At 43.5% G+C, this 21314-nt stretch overlaps 1 protein-coding gene and 1 non-coding gene across 3 annotated transcripts in view; one reads left to right on the forward strand and one right to left on the reverse strand.

The window, feature by feature from the left end:
- The window catches only part of SORCS2 (sortilin related VPS10 domain containing receptor 2), a 719220-nt gene that overhangs the window by 448902 nt on the left and 249004 nt on the right, over positions 1 to 21314 (reverse strand). For both annotated transcript variants that reach the window (XM_083154662.1, XM_083154749.1), the window contains exon 2: positions 2283 to 2350. In XM_083154662.1, coding sequence (XP_083010788.1) covers positions 2283 to 2350 — 68 coding nt within the window. The remainder of the gene's footprint in view (positions 1 to 2282; positions 2351 to 21314) is intronic.
- On the forward strand, positions 11075 to 11146 carry TRNAM-CAU (transfer RNA methionine (anticodon CAU)). Its single transcript has one exon. It is a non-coding gene; the product is annotated as a tRNA-Met (tRNA).

The raw sequence follows: 21314 nt of genomic DNA on the forward strand, positions 1-21314 counted from the left end.
GAATTCCATTTCAACACCAACCAGACTCTGCCAGATACTTCAGATCTTTCAAATCTTATCAATAATAATATTATTATTATTATTATTATTATTATTATCATCATCATCATTCGGTGTCATCCTGTCTCTCAACCTGATCCCTTTTCTGATTAGACAATGACACCTTGATTGAGCAGGACCCTCGCTTCATTTGTTTCCGTTTTTATTATTATTATTATTATAATTTTATTTATAAGGTGCCACAAGTGTTTCGCAGCGCCGTACAAAGGAAATGTTTTGAATGTTTGCATTCAATCTACAGTATCTAACTTTTAATAAATACAAATATTAAAAATAAGAAAGACGTGTTCACATAAACTAGTGGTGATGCTCTCATGAGAAACAACCATGCATTACCAATTAACACAAGGATAAGATAGAGTTGTGTCTGCAAGGTATATCAGTCTTTCCTCTTCTTCCGGACAGTGGATGAACAGTTTGCCTAGGATTGTATTAATATCTACAGGTAAATATAATAAGGTGCAAGATGCTGGAGGTACAATATTTTTGGAGCGCCAATTATTTGCGAAGCAAAAGCAACCTGGTTTTTCCTTGATAATGATTGGCTCTTTAAAAATACAGGCACTCTCGACTCGCACAAACTCCTTCACCTCTGCCTTCTCACACTCTATTACATTTACTCCATGACGATATTAAACAGCGGCTCAATGCGAGTGTCTGTCAGTTATTCTAGAATAGTATTTGTAGCGAAACACAAACCATACATGAAAAATGTATCCCTAGTTACTGCGATTGTGTTGCTAGGAAGCACATAATAATATAAGGCACTGGAACAATACACACTTGTAAAACTTTCATTGACATCCGTGTAAAAGTGCTGAGGTTCTTTCCATCAGAACAGAGTGTCAGACACATCATTCAATGTACAATTAAATAACCTTCAGTAAATTATCTTTTCCTCTGCAGAGATCTGTTCACATTTGTTATTTACTAATCCACAACATTCCCAGGGTTCAAGTTATATGAGGGCAGATGGATTAAACCTGGTAAAGGGATTTCTGGAGAGTCTGCCTGATTTTATAGAGAGTCAATCATTTCAAATATACAAAGTGATTATTTTGGCATTTAAAATGATGTAAAAAACAAACAAAACAGGCACTGAATGGAACAGCACTAATGCCTGCATCTCATTACCCCCCCGGTAGCAGGGCCGTTATGAAGCCAGAGGGGAAAGAGGCATAGAGCCGGTGCGCTAAGGGAGAGTCGTGGCAGGGAGAACACATGCCACAGTGCACTGGCATGTGCCAGCGTGTGGATCGTTTGGTCTTCAACAACTAGGTCGACTAGTATTGGGTCGACACCACTAGGTCGACATGCTGCAGCGAGGTTGACATGGGTCAAGGTCGACATGCAACTAGGTTGACATGACATTAGGTCGACACAAGCATTAGGTCGACAGTCAAAAGGTCGACATGGGGTTTTAAACTGGGTTTTTTTCGAATGTCGACACAGTCGACATGGACACAGTTTGAAGTGCACCACATCCCTCCCTTCGCTCGCGATGCTTTGGGCACACTATTTTATTCTCCCACCACGCCCTAGTGGATGGTAGGGCATAAAATACCGCCTGTCGGCACATGTCGGCTCAAAAACAGTGAAAAACCCCATGTTGACCATTTGATTGCTTGTGTCGACCTAATGTCATGTCGAACTAGACCCAATCTCGACCTAGATCCATGTCGACCTTAACCCATGTCGACCTAGTGGTGTCAACCCAATGCTTGTCGACCTAGTTGTTGTAGACCTAATTAACCGTATCCCTTCTCATACACTGGCTGCGGCAATAAAAGACTGCCAAGGTGCGTGCCATGGGCCTGTGACCACATCCACTTATATAAGTTATACATATCTTCATTTACACAGTTAGTTGTTTTCACAGTGAGGGGCACCAGGAACCCAAGTTGTGGCCCTGCAAGCAGTCTATGTAGGATTGTGGGATGTAATAGAACTAGAGCATAATGAAGGCCCGTGGGCACCACAAGAGGGTACGGTGGATAGTGGCAAGGCCGTCACCGCCATCTATATACAAACATATACTTTACATGTTGTGCTGCAATGGGGGGGGGGGGCACTGACAACTGACGGCATCTGTAATGTTGCAAGAGATGCTCTTTAAGCAGTTTACAATAATCATACAGCGTTACAGCCAGAGTGACTGTGAGAATCCTGAGACACATTCGGCAGCCTGTTTAATCCATTCCTCATGGTACAATGTCTCCTACCTCCATAAAGAGCTTTCCAGGACCTTCCCCATATCAGCATGATAGTATTTAGTCAGGATCAGGATCACCTGTAGACAAGAGACGGACATGTTAGCAAGGGGCATACAGTATATAATGCACTTATATTGCAGAATAATCTTCCAGATTCCCCAGGTTATAACAAGGAGGAAACCCAACAGCTACAGTATCTCAGATATCTCATTTCCAACCACAATAGGATTCTTTGGGGGCTGCTAAATGGTCAGATTAACCAAGCAATGGCAGCTAATGATATGTTCAGATGCCATCAGCCAATAGTATCCTATGGGTTACTGTAACACGGGGTAATACATACATACATTTACCCCTTGGGCATGCGCAGGCCGATAGCTGGACGCTCCCATAGGTCACAACCATGAGGTTATTGCAGTAGCACTGGCGCTGGTTATCTTCAGCTCTGTGGCTGCTCTGCCTCCACTGGTGTGTACAGGGAGCTAACCATCTCCCCAATACAGATGCCAAGAGACAAGACGTACTGCCATTAAACCTAAAACCTGCAGTACCACTTATGACCACCTAGTGGTGCTGCAAAGCATTTCCACTATAGAGTCATATAAGTATTTTATTTTGACATTTACAGACATTACCTAGGAATCCTATATACAGAACATTAGTTGTGTGAATTTTATACTGTATATAGTTTACACATTTCGCAAATGTGATTGGGAAAAACAAGCTTTCATCCTTATGCGAGCTGCATTGCAAACAAACTGCTAATAATAATAATAACAACAACAACAACAACAACAATAATAATAATAATAATAATAATAATATAACAGTGGTCCAGCTGATGGGGGGCAGCACAGAGATTAATGATCACTCTGCTGCATTATTTCTCTGGAGGATCTCGGAAGAAATAAATTCCTGTGGATGAGCCCTGGGGGAATAACTTTAATTAAATTCTTGTATTTCCCTGTTGTATTTTCCCATTTACATTTGAAAATCCCCCTCCCCCATAATCCTGCAATCGCTCCTGGTATTAGAATAAAAAATTGGGCAAGTCACTTCCACTGTGCTGCAAAGAGCTACCTGCGCTATCAGTGTGCTCAGTGCACAGCACTTCATTGTTCTGCCTATAGATGGTAAAGGGGCTGGCGTCGGTCATTACAGTAAGCAGCTGCTACTGCCAACTTATGCTGAATGATGCTGCATGAATAGATGCCTCGGACAGACCCTATGCTGACCATTGCACCATCCATACTGCCCTAAAGAGGTTCTTTCCCTCTTTAGGGTGTGCACTCCACGTTCTATGCTTCTATTAAAGTTATGTTAGCATTCCCCCAAACATCAACCAGCATATATCCCTGACATTATTTTATGTACTATTATATTATAAATATGTAAATTGTTTTGTCATCTGCACAAACAAGGAGACACAATAGCAAGCTTTGTATGATATGGAAACAGGACAATGCCTGCCTGCTGTGAGAGGGGCACTGGTCAAAACCGTTCTTTGGTGCTCAACCATCTACAAATCATACCCCCAACTTTCCAGCCCACAGTACAACATTGTCCCGATTGGGGAGAATGCACAGAGCCCTAGACACAGGACTGTTCCAGTAAAGACCAAAATTCAAACATGGAAGCCACACCAACTGCCGGTGAGTCCCGGCCGGTGGTGATTGAGAGCGGCTGGGTTGTGGTGGCAGTTGGTATGTCTCCTCTATTTGAATTTTGGACCAGGCTGCAGCCGCCACCTCTGCACCTGCTACTGTTATGGGAGGCATGTAATGGAAATGGAAGGAAGATTCTGCCCCTTTAAGGCTACACACACACATCCCACAATTTCGCACTGAAGATGCATTTTTCATGAGAGTTAACCACATGTAACCATCTGTGAAAATAACAGCCATGGTACCAGATGATCCGTGTGCCTTCTACTTGGGCTGCACTTTTCAAACCCTTCCCGTACCATTATAATGCATCTAGCACATGTGGGAATAGGTGAAAACTTCCATTCCTCTCAATGGGTGGGCATTGTGAATGCAACTGTAAAATGTTTTTATATAGTCATTGGACTTGAGCAAGAAAACACATTGCTGTTTTGTGAGGCCTTACAGTATTTAACAGGCTCAGAACATGCATGATAAACATCTATAAAATGCAGACACTGCTTATGTGCATTTATAGTTGTGTTTAAACATACAATAAAACACAAAGCCTGAATGAGAACATAAGAATATACTATTCAAATTCATTACCCCCCGTCATGTGACGTCAGCCGTCCACCCCCGGACACTCCGTCATGGACGTATTTGTATGGGAACGCCCACCACGCTGGGCATTCCCATGGTCCGCCGTGCCCCCTACCCTCCTTCGTGCGAGCGTCACACCGACTGTCAGAGAAGGCGCCCACGCAGAAGCCCTGCACATGCGCATATGAGAATATGCACATGCGCAGGGCAGAACCGTCGGTCCCCGGTGCAGGGACCAAATGGATTAGAATCAGCCCCTAAGTACCAGTGGGGATTTTGAGTATCGTATTTACACCCTGCCGGTATTACAGTGTCGGCCATGTGATTGTCGGTACTGAACATTCGGTCACATTGACAAAAGTTGTGATGGGTATATTGGTAGTGGCTACGGTTACCTTCACACTACATCACCAATGTGTGATCAAACATTAGGATCACACATTAGGATAATGTCATTAAATAATTACTAATTTTCTCATTGATAGTTACTGTTTTTGTAACATTTAAAAGTCAACATTTTACTTTAATTTACTTTTTAAAAAAATTTTTTTTATTTACCAGGTTTTGTTGGCCTCAATATACATTGTAGATGCTTAGAATGTCTACATTGGGATAATGGCTGTGACAATAGCGCATGTTGACACTGATTTAATGTTGAAATGCTGACAGTGTCGACAAACAGCGATAACCTTTAAACCTAATGTTGGCATTTCGCAAAATGTCAGCCTTTCACTTTTCATCATCTACAATTTCAACATTGGCAGGTGTCGACAAGTTAGCTGTCAACATTACCGCAATATGACCATCATGACTATTGACATTGTACGGTCGACATTACGACAGTCAACAAGTTCATCGTATAGCTGTTTTCTTATTTTATCCATATCCATATAGTAATTTGACGATATTTAAAGATGACCTTAATTTAAAACCAATAGAAGTTGATAATATTGCCAAGTGTTTTACGGGTTCATAACTTTGAATCAGGGATGGACTGGGCCTCCGAATCATCTCTGGCATTTGTGCATGCCCACGCTGAAGTTGCGCACGAGCACACACCGGGCATGCACACGCACAGGCTGGGCATGCGTGCGCTGATGATCCTGGAGTGAGGGGCATGGCCACATGTTATGCCTATACTGTATCTCTCTTGGTCCTGATTGGTGCACAGAGAGAGCCACTGTGTTCCGATTGGGAGGTGGAGCTGCCAACCTGAATGGACAAATAAGCCCACCTGATCATCGGCCCTTCTGGCATTTGCCAGAAGTGCCAGATGGCAAGTCCGGCCCTGCTTTGAATAGTCTTTGAATTTCTTGACAGCAAACTGGGGCTAGAGAGTATAATGAAATAACAGAAAAGTCTCTTCAGGTTATATTTCATGCTAAGGAATGTCTAGACAGAAAGGTTTATAATGTTTGCTACAATCATTACGGAAATTAAAATGTTGGATCACAAAGGGATAAACACTTGGAATTGAAGTCACGCCATCTTCAGGACACAAAATACACAGATTCCGTCACAATCTCCAATCACCGTCTGCACGGGCCTGTTCCAGTAATACATTACACAATTTATATTTTGCAAAAAAAAAGTTAAATGCTTTGCCTGTCGCTGCCTAATCCATGTATGTGATTAAATTGTCTAACACCACTTGTGCTATTTGTGGCGGCGCACATACAGACATTAGCATATAAATAGATTTGCAATTTAAAATTATGTGATCTATTCTTCTTGTCTTTAAAAAAAAAACTTTGAGAAAACTGTTTCTGAATCTGAAAACTGGAGCATTTGGGTAAATATACAGTCACTAATCAAAGAAAATGTTATTATTTCAATGTAATGTGTTTGCATCCATTGAAATATGAAATTAAGTCTTGTTTGCCCTGTCTGGCTGCAGAATAGAATTATGCGGACAGTCGCCGTTCTTCCTCCGTTGCGTTTCTCCAAGCAAATGTCACAACATTTAAAAGTTCAGAAAAAGGACCGGATGCATCGAGAGCTCTTTCATGGTTTTATGGCAACAAACTCATTATTATTACTAATATGATTTATATGCCACCCACCTATTCCTGGAACATTTGGGAGATGATTTAAAATACACAGCTAGCATCAATAAAGGAATAAAAAATGAAATTGAAATTTAAGAAAAAAAACATCTTTAGAACTTTCAATTCAAAAGGTGGAAGATAACATATAGAAATTTTAATTTTGTACAATAGAAGATGTCGTCATCATGTCAATATTGAAAATGTCAACAAAATGTTGACAGTGTTGATGTTGATATTTTTGACATGTCAATATGGACCGTGCTGATGCAAGAGATAAGCTGTGAGAGAGGGGGGGCATGGTTAGGCTATGGGAAAGGAAGGTATGGAGTTAGAGATAGGATCAGGTGAGGCTACAGAGGGGGGGAGGGGGCTAAAGCACAGTTCAAAATTCAAACAGGGGAGGCACACCCACTGCCACCAACTGCCATTCCAAACTGACTCACTGCCATTGGGTTGGACTCCCCTATTTAAATTTTTGGATCTTAGTAAGTTTCATTAAGGAGGAAATCGGTTACTTTGTAATGGGGTGTTCCAACTAAATTAAGCGAGCAGATCAGGGCTTGTAACTAGGTGGTGTAAGCAGTGCCCTCAGTGCAGCACCATTACTGTCCCACAGTCCCTGAATTGGCAGTAATGGTGTCATGATATCATGCACTCGGGAGGTGGGGTGCTACATGCCACTCCCACCCTGTTATTGTGTTGGTATGGTGAGGTGGTGGTCTAGCCACAATTGTGCATATAACTCTACATAGGCGGCGAAAATAAACATATATTTCCATGCACGCAATCCGTTCACATCTGCACACAGCCCTGATTGTAACACAAGTAGATAGATACCAATAATGTATTCAGTGCAGAGAACAGTATAACAAATAAATATTCAACAAACTGTAGTCTCTGCTTCATTAAAAGAACTGTCCATACAATCTAATAACAACACTGCCTGCAATGTCATCTCAGAAATGTAGGGCCCTCACCTCAATCTGCTATTGCCATTAACCCTCTCTCAAACAAAATATAAAAATTATGTATGTTAAAAAAAAAAAACACCAGAAAATAAAATGCTTGTAATCCCATTTTTTGACAGTTTCTGACAGTTTTTCAGCGTGGGGCGGAGAGTGAAATGTGTTTTCCACATTAGCGGATGATTTGTAAATTGTCCATGCTTGTTTTCAGCATGTTTTGTGGTTGACTCCGAGGTTAAAAGCAGAGCTTTCAGTAGCAGAACAACAGTTAGGCAATAAGCACTTGTTAAACAGATGTTTAAATTCACAGACGCTCATAGAATTACACTCACAAGGAATTATTTATACAGGGCGCACAGAACACTATTTTCCCAAAGTTTTGAATTACCGCTACCGGACGATGCTAAGCAGAACATTGTATTATTATATTTACGGTAGGATGTTGCAGAAACTGTATATAATTATTATAAGCACTTATTGCTGCTTTTGTGGATTGCTTTTACGTGCAGTCTTAAGAAACATCACCACGCACTGTATCGTGCTGAAAGGGAGCTCGTCCTTGAAAATCAATTCACTTTGTTTATTTTAAAACTGATGGGGTTGCCATGTATTTCCTAGCGCATCACTTCCTCAAATGGGGTATTGGCTTGGGACTTGAGTATCACACCCTCGTTCTGGTCACTGCAGCCCCCTAGTGGTAAGGTGGGACAGTGCCTGAAAAATAAGCGTTTTATGCCAAAAATCTGAATGGCTGGGTGGTCTGATCTTTCAACTGTAGTTTACTTGAAAGCTGATTTCTTATTGGATATTGTGGTTCTGTCACAATTTTATGAGCTAAGCCCCTCTCAGCACATACGTTTATATAGCTGAAACAGAAACAATACATATTTTTTCTGTTTACTAAAATAAAATGGGAACTGTACATTGATATCTAATCATAAATCACTAATGAAGTGACAGTATACATTAGTGCTTATAGTTTCACCTACAGTCTACAAGTTGAGAAACCCTGAATTGTTAATGGCAGTATCTATATTAATTGTAAAGCAGTGAAGGAGCCGGTAGTGTTGGATTAGCCTCCATGGTCAGCCCCCACCCCCGAATTGAGGTAATTGGGGAGTTTCCCTGTTAAACCAAACCCCATTTATTGATGTCAGTGGGATCGAGTAAAGCCACTCCCCCTTTCACAGTGTCACACCCTGATGCTGCCATTGGTGTACATACAGAAACTCCTGTTTGTATTGAAATTTTTGTGTCATTATATACATCAGTTGTTGTTATAAATACACAGTAAACAATTCTACAACCATTATTTTTAGTTATTTGTTTTCTTAATAATGCTTTTTTTTATCTAGAGCAAAAAAAATTAAAAGTTCTCGAGTGGTGCGCTTAAAGGCTGCCTGAGGTGGGTGACCAAACTGGAAGGTGACCCAAAAACCTTAAAAAAACAAACAGAGTAATGGGCCCCATACATCAGCAATCACAATTTATGGATTTCCAGATACAGGGATTTTTTGGCCAGATAAATGGATTTTACAATCTATCTGACTTTGCCCACACATTACAGATTTATTTCAGTGATCGGCAGATTTTTCCATCTAATGATTGCATCTTCATATCTGGAAATTGCCCAATCGATTGCTGTTCATAATGTAAATAGATGAAGATGATGAATTGGGAATGCCCACACATATAAAAAAGATCTGCAGATAATACCAGATTATTAGACATGTTTAAAAACCTGATTAAGCAATCGATTGGCGATTTTGATTGGCATTGCCAAAAGGGGGAGTCCACACATCTAAAATTAATTGTGGCAATCATCTCCATATCTGAAAATTGTCACAATTAATTGCTGATGTATGGGGCCCTTAAGGAAAAGTAGTAAGTCCCCTCCACTGGCGCCAAGAACAAAGAAATATACGTCCCTCCTATTAGGATTAGGATCCTCTTCTCCGAATAGGGGGATATCACTGCATAAGTATAAATAAATACCAAACGCCCCTTTTCATGGGGTTATGATCCTCTTCTCCGCCTCCGTACCACGTTTTAGTATCCAACCAGAGAGTCACTGACCAATCCTCTCTCAGAATTTAGCCTCATGGAATGTGAAGACGGTTCCCGTTCTGGTGGAGGTACATGGAATAAATCCAGCACTCAATAACGTATGAGAACCAAAAGGTGAGTCCAGATTTCACCTAGTGGCTTTCGAGATGGTCAGGTAAAAGGTCCAAATGTCAGTCCACAATGCCTTGGTCCAATCTGTATAATCCAAGCTTTTACCTGACCATCTCGAAAGCCACTAGGTGAAATCCGGACTCACCTTTTGGTTCTCATACGTGATTGAGGGCTGGATCTATTCCATGTACCTCCACCAGAACGGGAACCGTCTTCACATTCCATGAGGCTTAATTCTGAGAGAGGATTGGTCAGTGACTCTCTGGTTGGATACTAAAACGTGGTACGGAGGCGGAGAAGAGGATCATAACCCCATGAAAAGGGGCATTTGGTATTTATTTATACTTATGCAGTGATATCCCCCTATTCGGAGAAGAGGATCCTAATAGGAGGGACGTATATTTCTTTGTTCTTGGCGCCAGTGGAGGGGACTTACTACTTTTCCTTACTCCGCTTGTTTTTATCTACCTTAAATCAGGAACAACAAAATGTGTTCCATTCCACATTGAGTTGCTTTGTTCATGTAAAAAAAAATCTGTTTTTTTGTAAAACTTTATTACAGGCGGCCATAATGTAAGTTATATGCTTTCTCTCTTTCACAGTGCAGCCTGGCCATTATTCCTGGGAAAATTGTGGAGAACATCATTAAAAAAGTTATAGATTTCAGTTGTACTTTGTGGAAGAAAGAGAAGTTGTCAGACAATGACTGTGTAAAAACTTTTATGTTACATAGAAAGTTGTCCAACTTTTTTAGTAATTGAAGCTAGAAGATAAATGTAAAGCATACTTGCCTACTTTTGAAAACTAGTTTCAGGGAGTTTATAGTTGGTAATAGAATTTTGCACAGTGCCCCATTGAGGGGGCGTGTCATGCTCCACCCAAAGGGCGTGTCTATTTCCATATATGGAGAAATTGTGAACGTGGCACCTAGAAGCGTGGGTGTGTACTGCTGCATCTGAGGAATATTTTAAAAGGACTTATATCCAAATGTAGATGAGCCCCAAAGCAGTTAGTAAGAGCTACTATAATTGCTAAAGTGCTGGGAAATGGCGCTGATGATTCAATGTAAATGTATCTGTCTCTCATTCCTTTTTTCCCCACAATGTAACAGTGTAATGTGGGCTACTGTAGGTGAAATGAGGGAGATTGCTAGACTAATGAGGGAGAGATGAAGATTGCTGTTATTTCAGGGAGTCTCCTGCAGAATGCAGGAGGGGAGGTAGCTATGATATAAAAAATGCTCTCCGGAGCAAGAACAATGTCAGCACGTAAGTAAATAAGATCTCAGTATATAAATAGTGCATGGTCGTAACTGCGCCGCTCTACACGCTGGGAACCTGTGTTCGATCACTGTGATTATGATTAGCAGAGTGGTGCAGCGGAAGCATGCTGGGCCCATAACCCAGAGGTCGATGGTTCAAAACCGTCCTCTGCTATTTTATAAATAGGGCATGGTCGTGACCAGTGGCGGCTCCAGAGGTGGGGCTCTGAAGCACAGTTCAAAATTCAAATGAGGAAGCCACACCCACTGTCACCAACTGCCATTCCAAACTGACTAACTGGCAGTTGGTGCGGCTCCTTTATTTGAATAATGGACTGTACTGCAGCCCCTCCTCTGGAGCCGCCACTGGTCGTGACTGACTGTAAGCAGATGACAGACCAGTGAACAGGTGAATGAAGGAGGGACCTTACAAAGATGGCCTTACAGAGAAGGTTTCTTATCTATATGTGGTTTCTGTATTATTAATTGATCATTTTGTATAGTGTCTACAATTCCATACTTCGGTGGCACATTTTGTACCTGCCTGTGAGATTTCCTAGGAGGCCAGTAGTGGAGTTTATAATGTTATTACAATGGATGACTGTCTGGTTTAGGAAGGGCGGAGAGTCAGTGGGGGAAGATAGGGCTCAAGCTAGGCTTCTACTCTCACATAATGGTGTTTACCATTGTGTAATACGCAACAGAGGTGAGCATGCAGATGGTGTGGTGAGGTGCACACTGGAGTTACAGCTATAGCCTATCAAAGTTTTTACATCTTCCTCTGATGGCATCTAATTGCATACACCTCAGCAGAGAGGCAGGGGTTTCCCAGCCAACTATAGGCAAGGAGAGTCAAAAGGCATTCTTAAAATATTTACATTCAGTTTTAAATATCTTGAACAGAGACTAGAATGGGTGACTATAAGTAAATGATTCTGTCTCAAATAACATACAGTAGAACATCATTTTCGAAAAGGAAATCTCCCATTCGCATAATAAGTGATTTATTCTTCTATTTTACCTTATGTGGAGGCCTATTAACGATGTGGCAATACAAGACACGGGCAAATTACTTCTGTTATCTATAACCCCCAACTTTTTGGTCCCATAAATAGGGGGTGTGGTCTCATGGAGAGTTTCAAGCCCCCGTTGTCATCGCTACTATGGGGGGCATGTCCAGCATTTTATGAGCTGCTGGCATGCTCCCTGTCCCTCTCTCCTATGAATAGACATTGTTCAGCAGAGCAGCGGGTGACATGGGGACTCCCAACTGCAGGTGGGGCAGAGGGACAGTGCCAAAAAACAAATCTGCAGAATCTCACTGTGTGTTTCTCAGAAGCTTCTATTAGCAGTTTTGCTGCGTAGACCTGGAACCGTCTGTACTTCTGTAACTCAATGGGCCATCTTCAACCTCGCCTTAATGGAGTCCTCTCAGCTGCTTCCTCTCCACTTCCAGTAACTTCCTTGTGTCTCTGCCCTGTCACTCCTGTCCTCTCTCCAACTGTCACCTTTGTCATCCTTTACCTTACCCATACCTCCCAACTGTCACGATTTTAGAGGGACAGTCCTGACTGCGGGGGGTGGCAGTTGGGAGACCCCCCAATCTAGTAGAATAGACGCTGGGCGCATGCGCCCAGCGTCTATTCTCGTATAAAAATGAGGTCGCGGCTAATTAGCATAAGCCGCGCCCTTATTTGCATACGCCCGCCCCCTTTTCGGGCGAAGCCGCGCGAGTGTCCCTATTTCTTTTAATCAGAAGTTGGGAGGTATGCCTTACCTACTTTTTTCCCTCTTTAGTTTCCCTGCAATGTATTCTGGGGAGTGTAGTTTAGGCTACAGAGTGGCTTTCTGTAGCCTAAATAGCCATGGGTGCAACGGGCACTAGTGAAGGTGCCACCTCACATAATGCTGGTATAACAAATGTTCATTACAGCAGATCAGTAGTCTCAAGGTATATGGGGAGATCTTCTAAAAAGGACAAGTGGAGAATTGCCCAAACAGCAGCAATGAATCATCCTTGCCGTAGTTTTGCTATTAGTTAATGCTAAAACTAAAGCAATGCATGCTGGGATGTGTAGTTTCACAACAGCTGGAGGGCCGCAGGTTGGACATGCTTGCCATACACCTTCATATATTATTTTTATCATTATATGTATTTTGTGCAGTGTATTCGTCATTCGCATCAGCTCCTACTACAGCCTAAAGGGACACAGGCCAAATAATTCTCCCAGCTGCAGTCCTCCTAAAGTACAAATTGCATCGGGAGAATTAGTACTGAATAACATTTTTCTTTCCATTATAATTAATCAGTTGGTTTACAGATGAACCGGCAACAATACAATTTGGTACATTTCCAGCAAACTGGTGTGTGGAGAAATTACTGAGATTTATTTTTATTTTTTAATGCTCCACAGTTCTCTTCTTCCAGAAATACCATTACAGATGGTTATGAGGATGATAATATTAATAGACTGGTGCACTAACATATTATAAATATTATAGTAATGATCAGAAGCAGTGGCGTATATATAGGATCGGTGCGGGGTGTGAGGTGCACACGGGCTCTGGACTTACTTACCTACAGTATTTTTCATCTCTCTCCACTGGGGGACTCTCAGTAGGAATATGAATGGAGGTCGGGGTGTGGCCAAGAACTGTGCGCAATTAGTCCCACCCCCTCTTCAGGAATGTCACGATTCGCAAGTTGCTCATGAAGGGCGGGACCACTATGACCTAATTTGCATCAAATAAGTCATATTGGACCCACCGCTTCACTGGGGAGTGGACCTGCAAATCATGGCACTATCCTCACTGTAGTGCACACTTCCTTGGAAAATGGGCAGGGTGCAGATGGGCAGGCCAGCCTACTCTACTGGTGGTACGGGGAACTGCCTGCAAATTCAGTTGTTTTCTGCAACTTCTGGGAGAGTAGACAAGTATGACCCTGGGTCAAGGGAGGCCCCCACTACATGCCCTGCACCCATGTATTATTCTGTACTTTCCTCTCCGGAGTTCCGCTTCTGCAATGGCGGTGGCGTGAAACAATCGTCAGGAAAATGATGCTGCTGACATTTTCCTGGAGAATTGCAATTGCACAGTAGGAAAATCACCAAAAACATGGGGCCTGCGCTATTACTGTATGTTCCCAGACGCTTGACCAGTAGACTCAGTGCCGGAGGCTTTTCATCTACCGTACCAGAGAGAGGAGGGGCCTGGATGAAGACTGCATATGAGCCCCCTCCCTTAAGCCGCCCCTAATCAGAAGCACACAATAGTAATATAGCTGCTACTTTTATGACGTAGGTTTAGGTTTACAATAATATCAGCCCACTGAGAATTGTAATATACCATGATTATGTAACAGAGAGATTCCCCCTTTATCTCCAACACCTAAGTCCAGTACTGTTATTTTCTTCAGCATGTTTTCATTGTCTTCGTATCCATGGGAGCAATAACACTGGAATAGCTGGGCAGAAATATTCACACACGCTTGCACTGTACCCAATACTGACATTTCTGGAACAGACTGTCCTCGCTGGGACTTCAGCTCTATATTCCTCTTGCACAGCTTAAGGACCTTTACGTTTATACCGACATTATAATAAAGTTGCATGCGACGTACAATGCACTTTTTTTAAAAGACAAAAATGTCTGTTCCAGCACTGACTGGCACATGAAACATCCGCTACTGCACATTGCAACATTAAATATATATTCAAGTGCCTGAAAACATATTATGGGAGAGAGTTATGATATGTGGTGCAGTGCACAAGAAGCTGCAAAATGGCTGCTGTTACCCCGAAGAGCAGGGTATAAAGTAAACACAAATGGTTGATTTTTTTGTGTTACAGCCAATGGTAGAAGTGGGGCATAGTTACGTACCCTCCTGCATTTTTAAGGGAGACTCCCTGAGATAATAACAATCTCCCTAACTCCCTGAACAATCTGGCAATCTCCCTGAATCTGATTGTACATTATCCCCATAATGCAGCATAGTTGCCCACCCATTCTTCGGGAATATTCCCTGAAATAGTGGCAATCTCCCTGTATATACAGTATATAAAAATATTTTACATCAATTAAATTTTCATGGATAACTTGGGAAGATCTAATAGAATAAATCACAATTGCCTACTCTCCCGGAATGCCTGGGAGACATATTTTTGACACAGTAGGTTGCTATGCTGGATCCCACTTCTCCAAGTTTATCTACTCTCCCGGAATGGCCGAGAGGCTCCCGAAAATCGGATCCCCCTTTTGGCATTCCAGAAAGGTGGGCAAACCTCCCAAATTCTGCAGGCCACCCGCAGACCCCACTACATCTCCTTGTTGCGGCATTTAAATACCGCAATCTGTGGCGTTTTGGGGAAAAGGGGCAGGACTAATAATGCAAATTGCATAATTTTAGCCCTGCCCCTTCCTTAAAGACACGCAAATCATGCGATTTGCAGTACTGAGAGCGGGGTTTGATGACATCTAGATCAGACCCCGCCCCACGAAGTGCTGGACATAGTCTTAAAAGTAGGCACTGTCTGCTGTACAATATCACATTATTGCACTGTTGGTATGTGTGTGCTGGGGGGGTGCAGTACTGTGATGATCTCAACAGAGCAGAATCCTAGCAATGTACCGTATGCGAAAGGTGGCAATGGCAAGTGTTCCGTATCTACAGGGGAGGATGACAATCACTAGACTTTGTCCATTCTACTTGATGATTTATCAAAATGTTCTTCCTGGTTACTATAACAACTAGGGGCAGTGCGTCTGCACAGAATATATACCGGCCAGACGTCAACCTAGACATATAAATGAGCTTGCTACGATACCAGGAACACAGAGTGACACAGATTCCACTAAGTGACACAGATCACTAAACTTCCCACTTAATCCCACCCAAGGAGACTCCAATCTGTCTCGCACCTGCAGCGCGTATATTACTTTACTTAATGTATTGCAGTCTAGTTTTCCATTTATTCGCGTTTCATGCAGGAAAGTAAATGTGAGAATACTTTTTTTTTTTTTTGTTTTTTCTTAAATCAAACATTTTTTTATTTATTTTTTTGCTCAAATGTGTAAATCTCCTTTCATGATCTACTGTAACCTCCATCACACAGATAACAGGTTGCCATGGTTTTAGAGAAGATATGGACCTACAGTATTAGCCCTGCTAGTACAGTGTGTTTGTTTAGGCGCAGTTGGTGGCCATGAGCTGTCCTTAATGGAACCTTCAGCGACATCCACTCACAAATATAAAGATATACTGTAGAGGGATATTTATCAAACGCATAAATAAAGTGGAAAGCTATACTACATATGTCCTCATATATCTGTCCTACGCGGGCTACAAGTCATATTACACATAACATATGAGCACCACGTGAAGACAGAACTACTGTATGGCCATGATATGCGGGTCTGTGGGTAGGGGGCGGGTCTAAATGATGCACTTTGTACCACAGTACTCTCTGTTGACAGTGGCTGTCAGCTCTTCCAGCTGTCCCCCGCCATGCTGATACACTTGCTGAGCTTTCTATTAACAGCAGCTGTCAGCTCTTCTATCTGCCCCCTGCTGGGTTGACACACCACCAGGAGCCAGGAGGGCTGGGTTTGGCTTTCCTGCCTAGTGATTTATTAGGTGCCTATTATGGCTTTTTTTTTTTTTATCTTATAGATCAGCGGTGGGGAACCTCCGGCCCGCGGGCCGGATACGGCCCCCACAGCCAGTTTGTCCGGCCCGCCTGCCCGCCCACACACATACCCGCTTACCCTCCCTCCTGTCAAACTGTAGCGGTGATGCGCCGCCCGATCGCCTGCCCGGCGAGATAAGGGGGAGAGCTGTGGAGACACGCCAGCCAATAACTGTGGGCTGAGGTGACGCGCCCGCCGATCACTGCGGGCGGCAGGGACTTCCATCCTCTCGCGAGTGCTGTGATGCGCCCGCCATGCACTGCATGGGCGGGAGCATTGCGAGAGGACAGAGTCCATCAGCCGCAGCAGCCGCCATTACCCTGTGAATCCGGAGCTACTGTAATAACTGTCCATTGTAAAAAAGGTAAATGCTGCTCCCGGCTCATCACTTTCCCTAGCTGCCTCTTGCTCCTCTCACCCAACCACCCAACCTCACTGATGCCGACCTCCTTTCCCCAGTGACTGACAGATCCAGGGGTTGTCATTTATTCATAAAAAGTGACAGTGTGGAGGAAGGGGGGGTGTCACCCCCAAACAGGTTAATGTGATTATGTCTGATTATCACATAACCCTGTTTGGGGGTGACACCCCACTTCCTCCACACTGTCACTTTTTATGAATAAATGACAACCCCTGGATCTGTCAGTCATCCATATCACCCTCACACTGCTGGGCATTAATTAGCCAGCCCTGGTGTCTCTGCAGTGGTGGGCAGAACTGTTATGCATATGTCCGCATGTGTATAATGCCCACATGTATATATGTCTGCCTGTGTGTATAATGCCCACATGTATATGCCACTGCCCATATGTAAAATGCCCACATGTATATACCGCTGCTGGTGTGTATAATGCCCGCGTGTATAATGCCCACATGTATATATCGCTGCCCGTGTGTATAATGCCCACATGTATATACCACTGCCCTTGTGTATAATGCCCACATGTATATGCAGCTGCCTGTATGTATAATGCCCACATGTATATGCTGCTGCCCATGTGTATAATGCCCACATGTATATGCTGCTGCCCAGTGTGTATAATGCCCACATGTATATGCCGCTGCCCGTGTGTATAATGTCCACATGTATATACCGGTGACCATGTGTATAATGCCCACATGTATATGCTGCTGCCTATGGGTATAATGCCCACATGTATATGCTGCTGCCCATGTGTATAATGCCCACATGTATATGCCACTGCCCCTGTGTATAATGCCCACATGTATATTCCACTGCCCGTATGTATAATGTCCACATGTATATACCGGTGACCGTGTGTATAATGCCCGCATGTATATACCGCTGCCCGTGTGTATAATGCCCACATGTATATGCCGCTGCCCGTGTGTATAATGCCTGCATGAATATATTGATCATTTTTATATGGCCCCCGAAGGATTTTATAAATATCCAAATGGCCCTTGGTAGAAAAAAGGTTCCCCACCCCTGTTATAGATCATCCTGACTCTGGCTCAAAGTGTCAATAATACACTGATCGCAAAGGCTGAGTGTAACCTTTACCAGCGCACCAAACCTCTGCCAGGAAATGTGTGAGACTCTACTACCATTGCATGGAGACTACAACATCTCTAAGTGCCGGGAAATCCCCATGCTGTAAACGGACCTAGCCCAGATGACATAGGTTACCCGCTTTCACTGCAGCCTACCCATGTCCAACACCAACAGTGATCGTTTCCTAGGTAGGATTCCTGTTTTTTTTCTTTTACATGGATAGGGGAGGAAGGGAGCTGGTTACAATGACCCCACTGTTGCCCCCAGCGGTGTAGCTGGGTGCCACAGTGCCCGGAGCAAGGGCATACTTTGCGCCCCCCCCCCATTTGTAGCAGGCCAATAGCCACCCCACCTCAGTGGCAAACACAGGATTTTCATGAGGGGTTTCCACACACACACACACAACTATATTTTCACCAACTCACTTATAGCCAAACACACCCATTTCAAATACTGAAATATAATTAACATAATAAACTTTTTTGCAGTGCTGTGCTACTGTACCTGGTGTCCCCTGTGCAGCATGCACTGCACACCATCAGGGGGGGGGGGAGGCAGTAGGCTCTGCATGCTGGGCTTTCAGCACTGCAGGCAGAACTTCAGAAGCCAGGGTCATCAGCGCTGTGGCCGGGTGTCAGGGTCATCAGCACTGCGGTTGGGCGCCAGGGTCTCCAGCACTGCGGGTGGAAGCCTGACTTTCAGTGCTGCTTGCAGGAGACAGGGTTATAAGCGCTGTGGCCGGGTGTCACGGTCATCAGCGCTGCAGGTGGGCACCAGTGTCATCAGCGCTTGGGGCGGAAGCCTGACTTTCAGCGCTGCGGGCAGGAGACAGGTTTGTCAGCGCTGCGTGTGGGCGCTGCAAGCGGGAGACAGTCTCCCACTTGCAGCGCCCACAGCCCCACACGCAGCGCTGACAAACCGGTCTCCCGCCCGCAGCGCTGATAACACAGTCTCCCGGAGACTGTGTTATCAGCGCTGCGGGCGGGAGACAGGTTTGTCAGCGCTGCGGGAGGGAGCCCCTGCCTCCCCTTTCACTGAGCACGGCAGTACGGTATACAGCTGGGCAGGAAAGGGATGGGATGCCGTTTGCGGTGCGTGGCTCCGGCGCCCTGTCAGCTTACTGCGCCCGGAGCTAACGCTCCGCCGGCTCCGCCCTAGCTACGCCTCTGGTTGCCCCTGTCACCCACTGTTTCTTCCTGTCACACTCTGCCTCCCCCTGCCTTTCCCTGCCACACTCTACATCTCCCTGTCACCCACTGCTGTGCTGCATATTGTGAACATGGGTTGGGGTGGAGGAGGGGAGCCCAGATTATATTTTGGACCCACAACCCACAAGTCCCACCACTGGTTATTACAGCAGTTTCATTCCAAATGAACTCCTGTCAATGGAATATGTAACCTTTGAAGGCATCTAATTGGAAGCAAAAAAGGTTCAATCTTTATGTAATCTATAGTTTTGTACGTAATGAAGAAAAATATTATATACCTTTGTAAAAAAATTTTTTTTACCAAGTACAGGATAAATTGTAGTTAGTATTTATAGATACAACAATAATCTTAAAACTAGCTGTGAACTGTATATCCTGTAACTTTTAATGTATTTGATAGCTTCTACACGGGCGGTTCACCATTATTCTTAGGGCACTAATGCCTATTCCCCTCATTGTATCTCATCAAGGCTGTTCCAGTTAAGAAAACAATTGTTCTTTTCAGCTGATATAAGTCCATTGTTTAAAGTCAGTCTTCACATTATCTGAATACTGTTTCTTCCAACTACTTAGATAATTATCCCATCAGGTAACATTTTGTTTAATCTAGGACACCTAATGGAACCAGGCAATTATAGACTCAGAGCTGGAAATTTCCACAGGGGGAATAAAAGCTTTTTGTGAATTTGTAGCCCTTTGTGACAAGGCAAGGCCTTGTGTAACACTGTCCTTTTATCATTGTAGACGGTGATTGTACTTGGGACCTAATTCTGGTTGACTCATAGGGGTGCAAATTCGCAGCCTTGCGTGTCCCCCAGATGACTCCCACTGAATGCTGGTCCGCCCGCCCCCTCGCAGGCCAGATTTGTGCACACGGCGTGAGAAAGGATTTTTAACATAAACAACCATTCGCAGCCTATGTGGAAGCACCCACATCATTCGATGGTCGCCGACCATCGAATTATGTGGAACGAGAGCGCATATCTAAGGGACTCTCAGGTCACTTCGATTTGCGTGCACACTCCACAGGAACTGGGCGAGCAGCTGACATCCGATGATAGTTTGATTTTGCAGTGTAAATGATTGCCGCTTTAAAAAAACTGGAGATTTCTTCCCAAATCTCTCACTTTCTGAATCTCTCATCCTATTAAATCTCACCCAATATCTTTTCCTACCTCCCATCTCTATATTCACAGCTCCCTCTCTCCAATCCAGCAAGATTGAAACAGATCAGTGCCCCTGCAAAATTTGCTTTAATTTTCTGTTTTGACATCTTTTAGCACACAAAGGAGTAATTTAGTCTATCAAGTGGCCTCTAGTGGTCACTGGCAGTACTTTACCTATAGAGGTGAGGAGTAGTTAGCCTGTTCTATATAGATATATACAGGGGTGTGCTTCCCTTTATCCGCACACCACCACTTCAGCCGCATCCGTTCCTGTCTGAATCTGTTCCTATATACTCGCCTACCTCTATGAACACATACGGGAGGTAGAATATCCTGTGACTTATAGTTCCACAACAGCTAGACAGGCCCAGATTGCTTATAGTACCTCCGACAGGACAAAAGTAGCTATTTAAGGACTCTGTAAATGCATCTCGTAGCTAAGTAAACTTAATGTGATGAGAGAAAAAAATGACATTTACATAATTTCATTCTCCTGTAATTAAAAAAAAAATCAATTATTTATTTGCACAGCTGTGCAGCTATGACTCAGAGCAAACCCATCTGTATTTTATAGTTTAGTGCTCTACAAATAAGCAGGACCCTGCTTGCTTACCTCTATAACATGCTTACTTAATAAAACATCAAACATTCATTTATTTCTGCCTTTGTATAATGAAAATCACCTTCACAGAGGAACCAACAGCTGTCAGCATCGTAAAGTGCGGAATGAGTCACACTAACTTTGCAAAGTTAGTGAAATTCATG

The sequence above is a fragment of the Crinia signifera genome, chromosome 1 (assembly GCF_055691185.1).
Source record: "Crinia signifera chromosome 1, ASM5569118v1, whole genome shotgun sequence".
Taxonomy (NCBI): domain Eukaryota; kingdom Metazoa; phylum Chordata; class Amphibia; order Anura; family Myobatrachidae; genus Crinia; species Crinia signifera.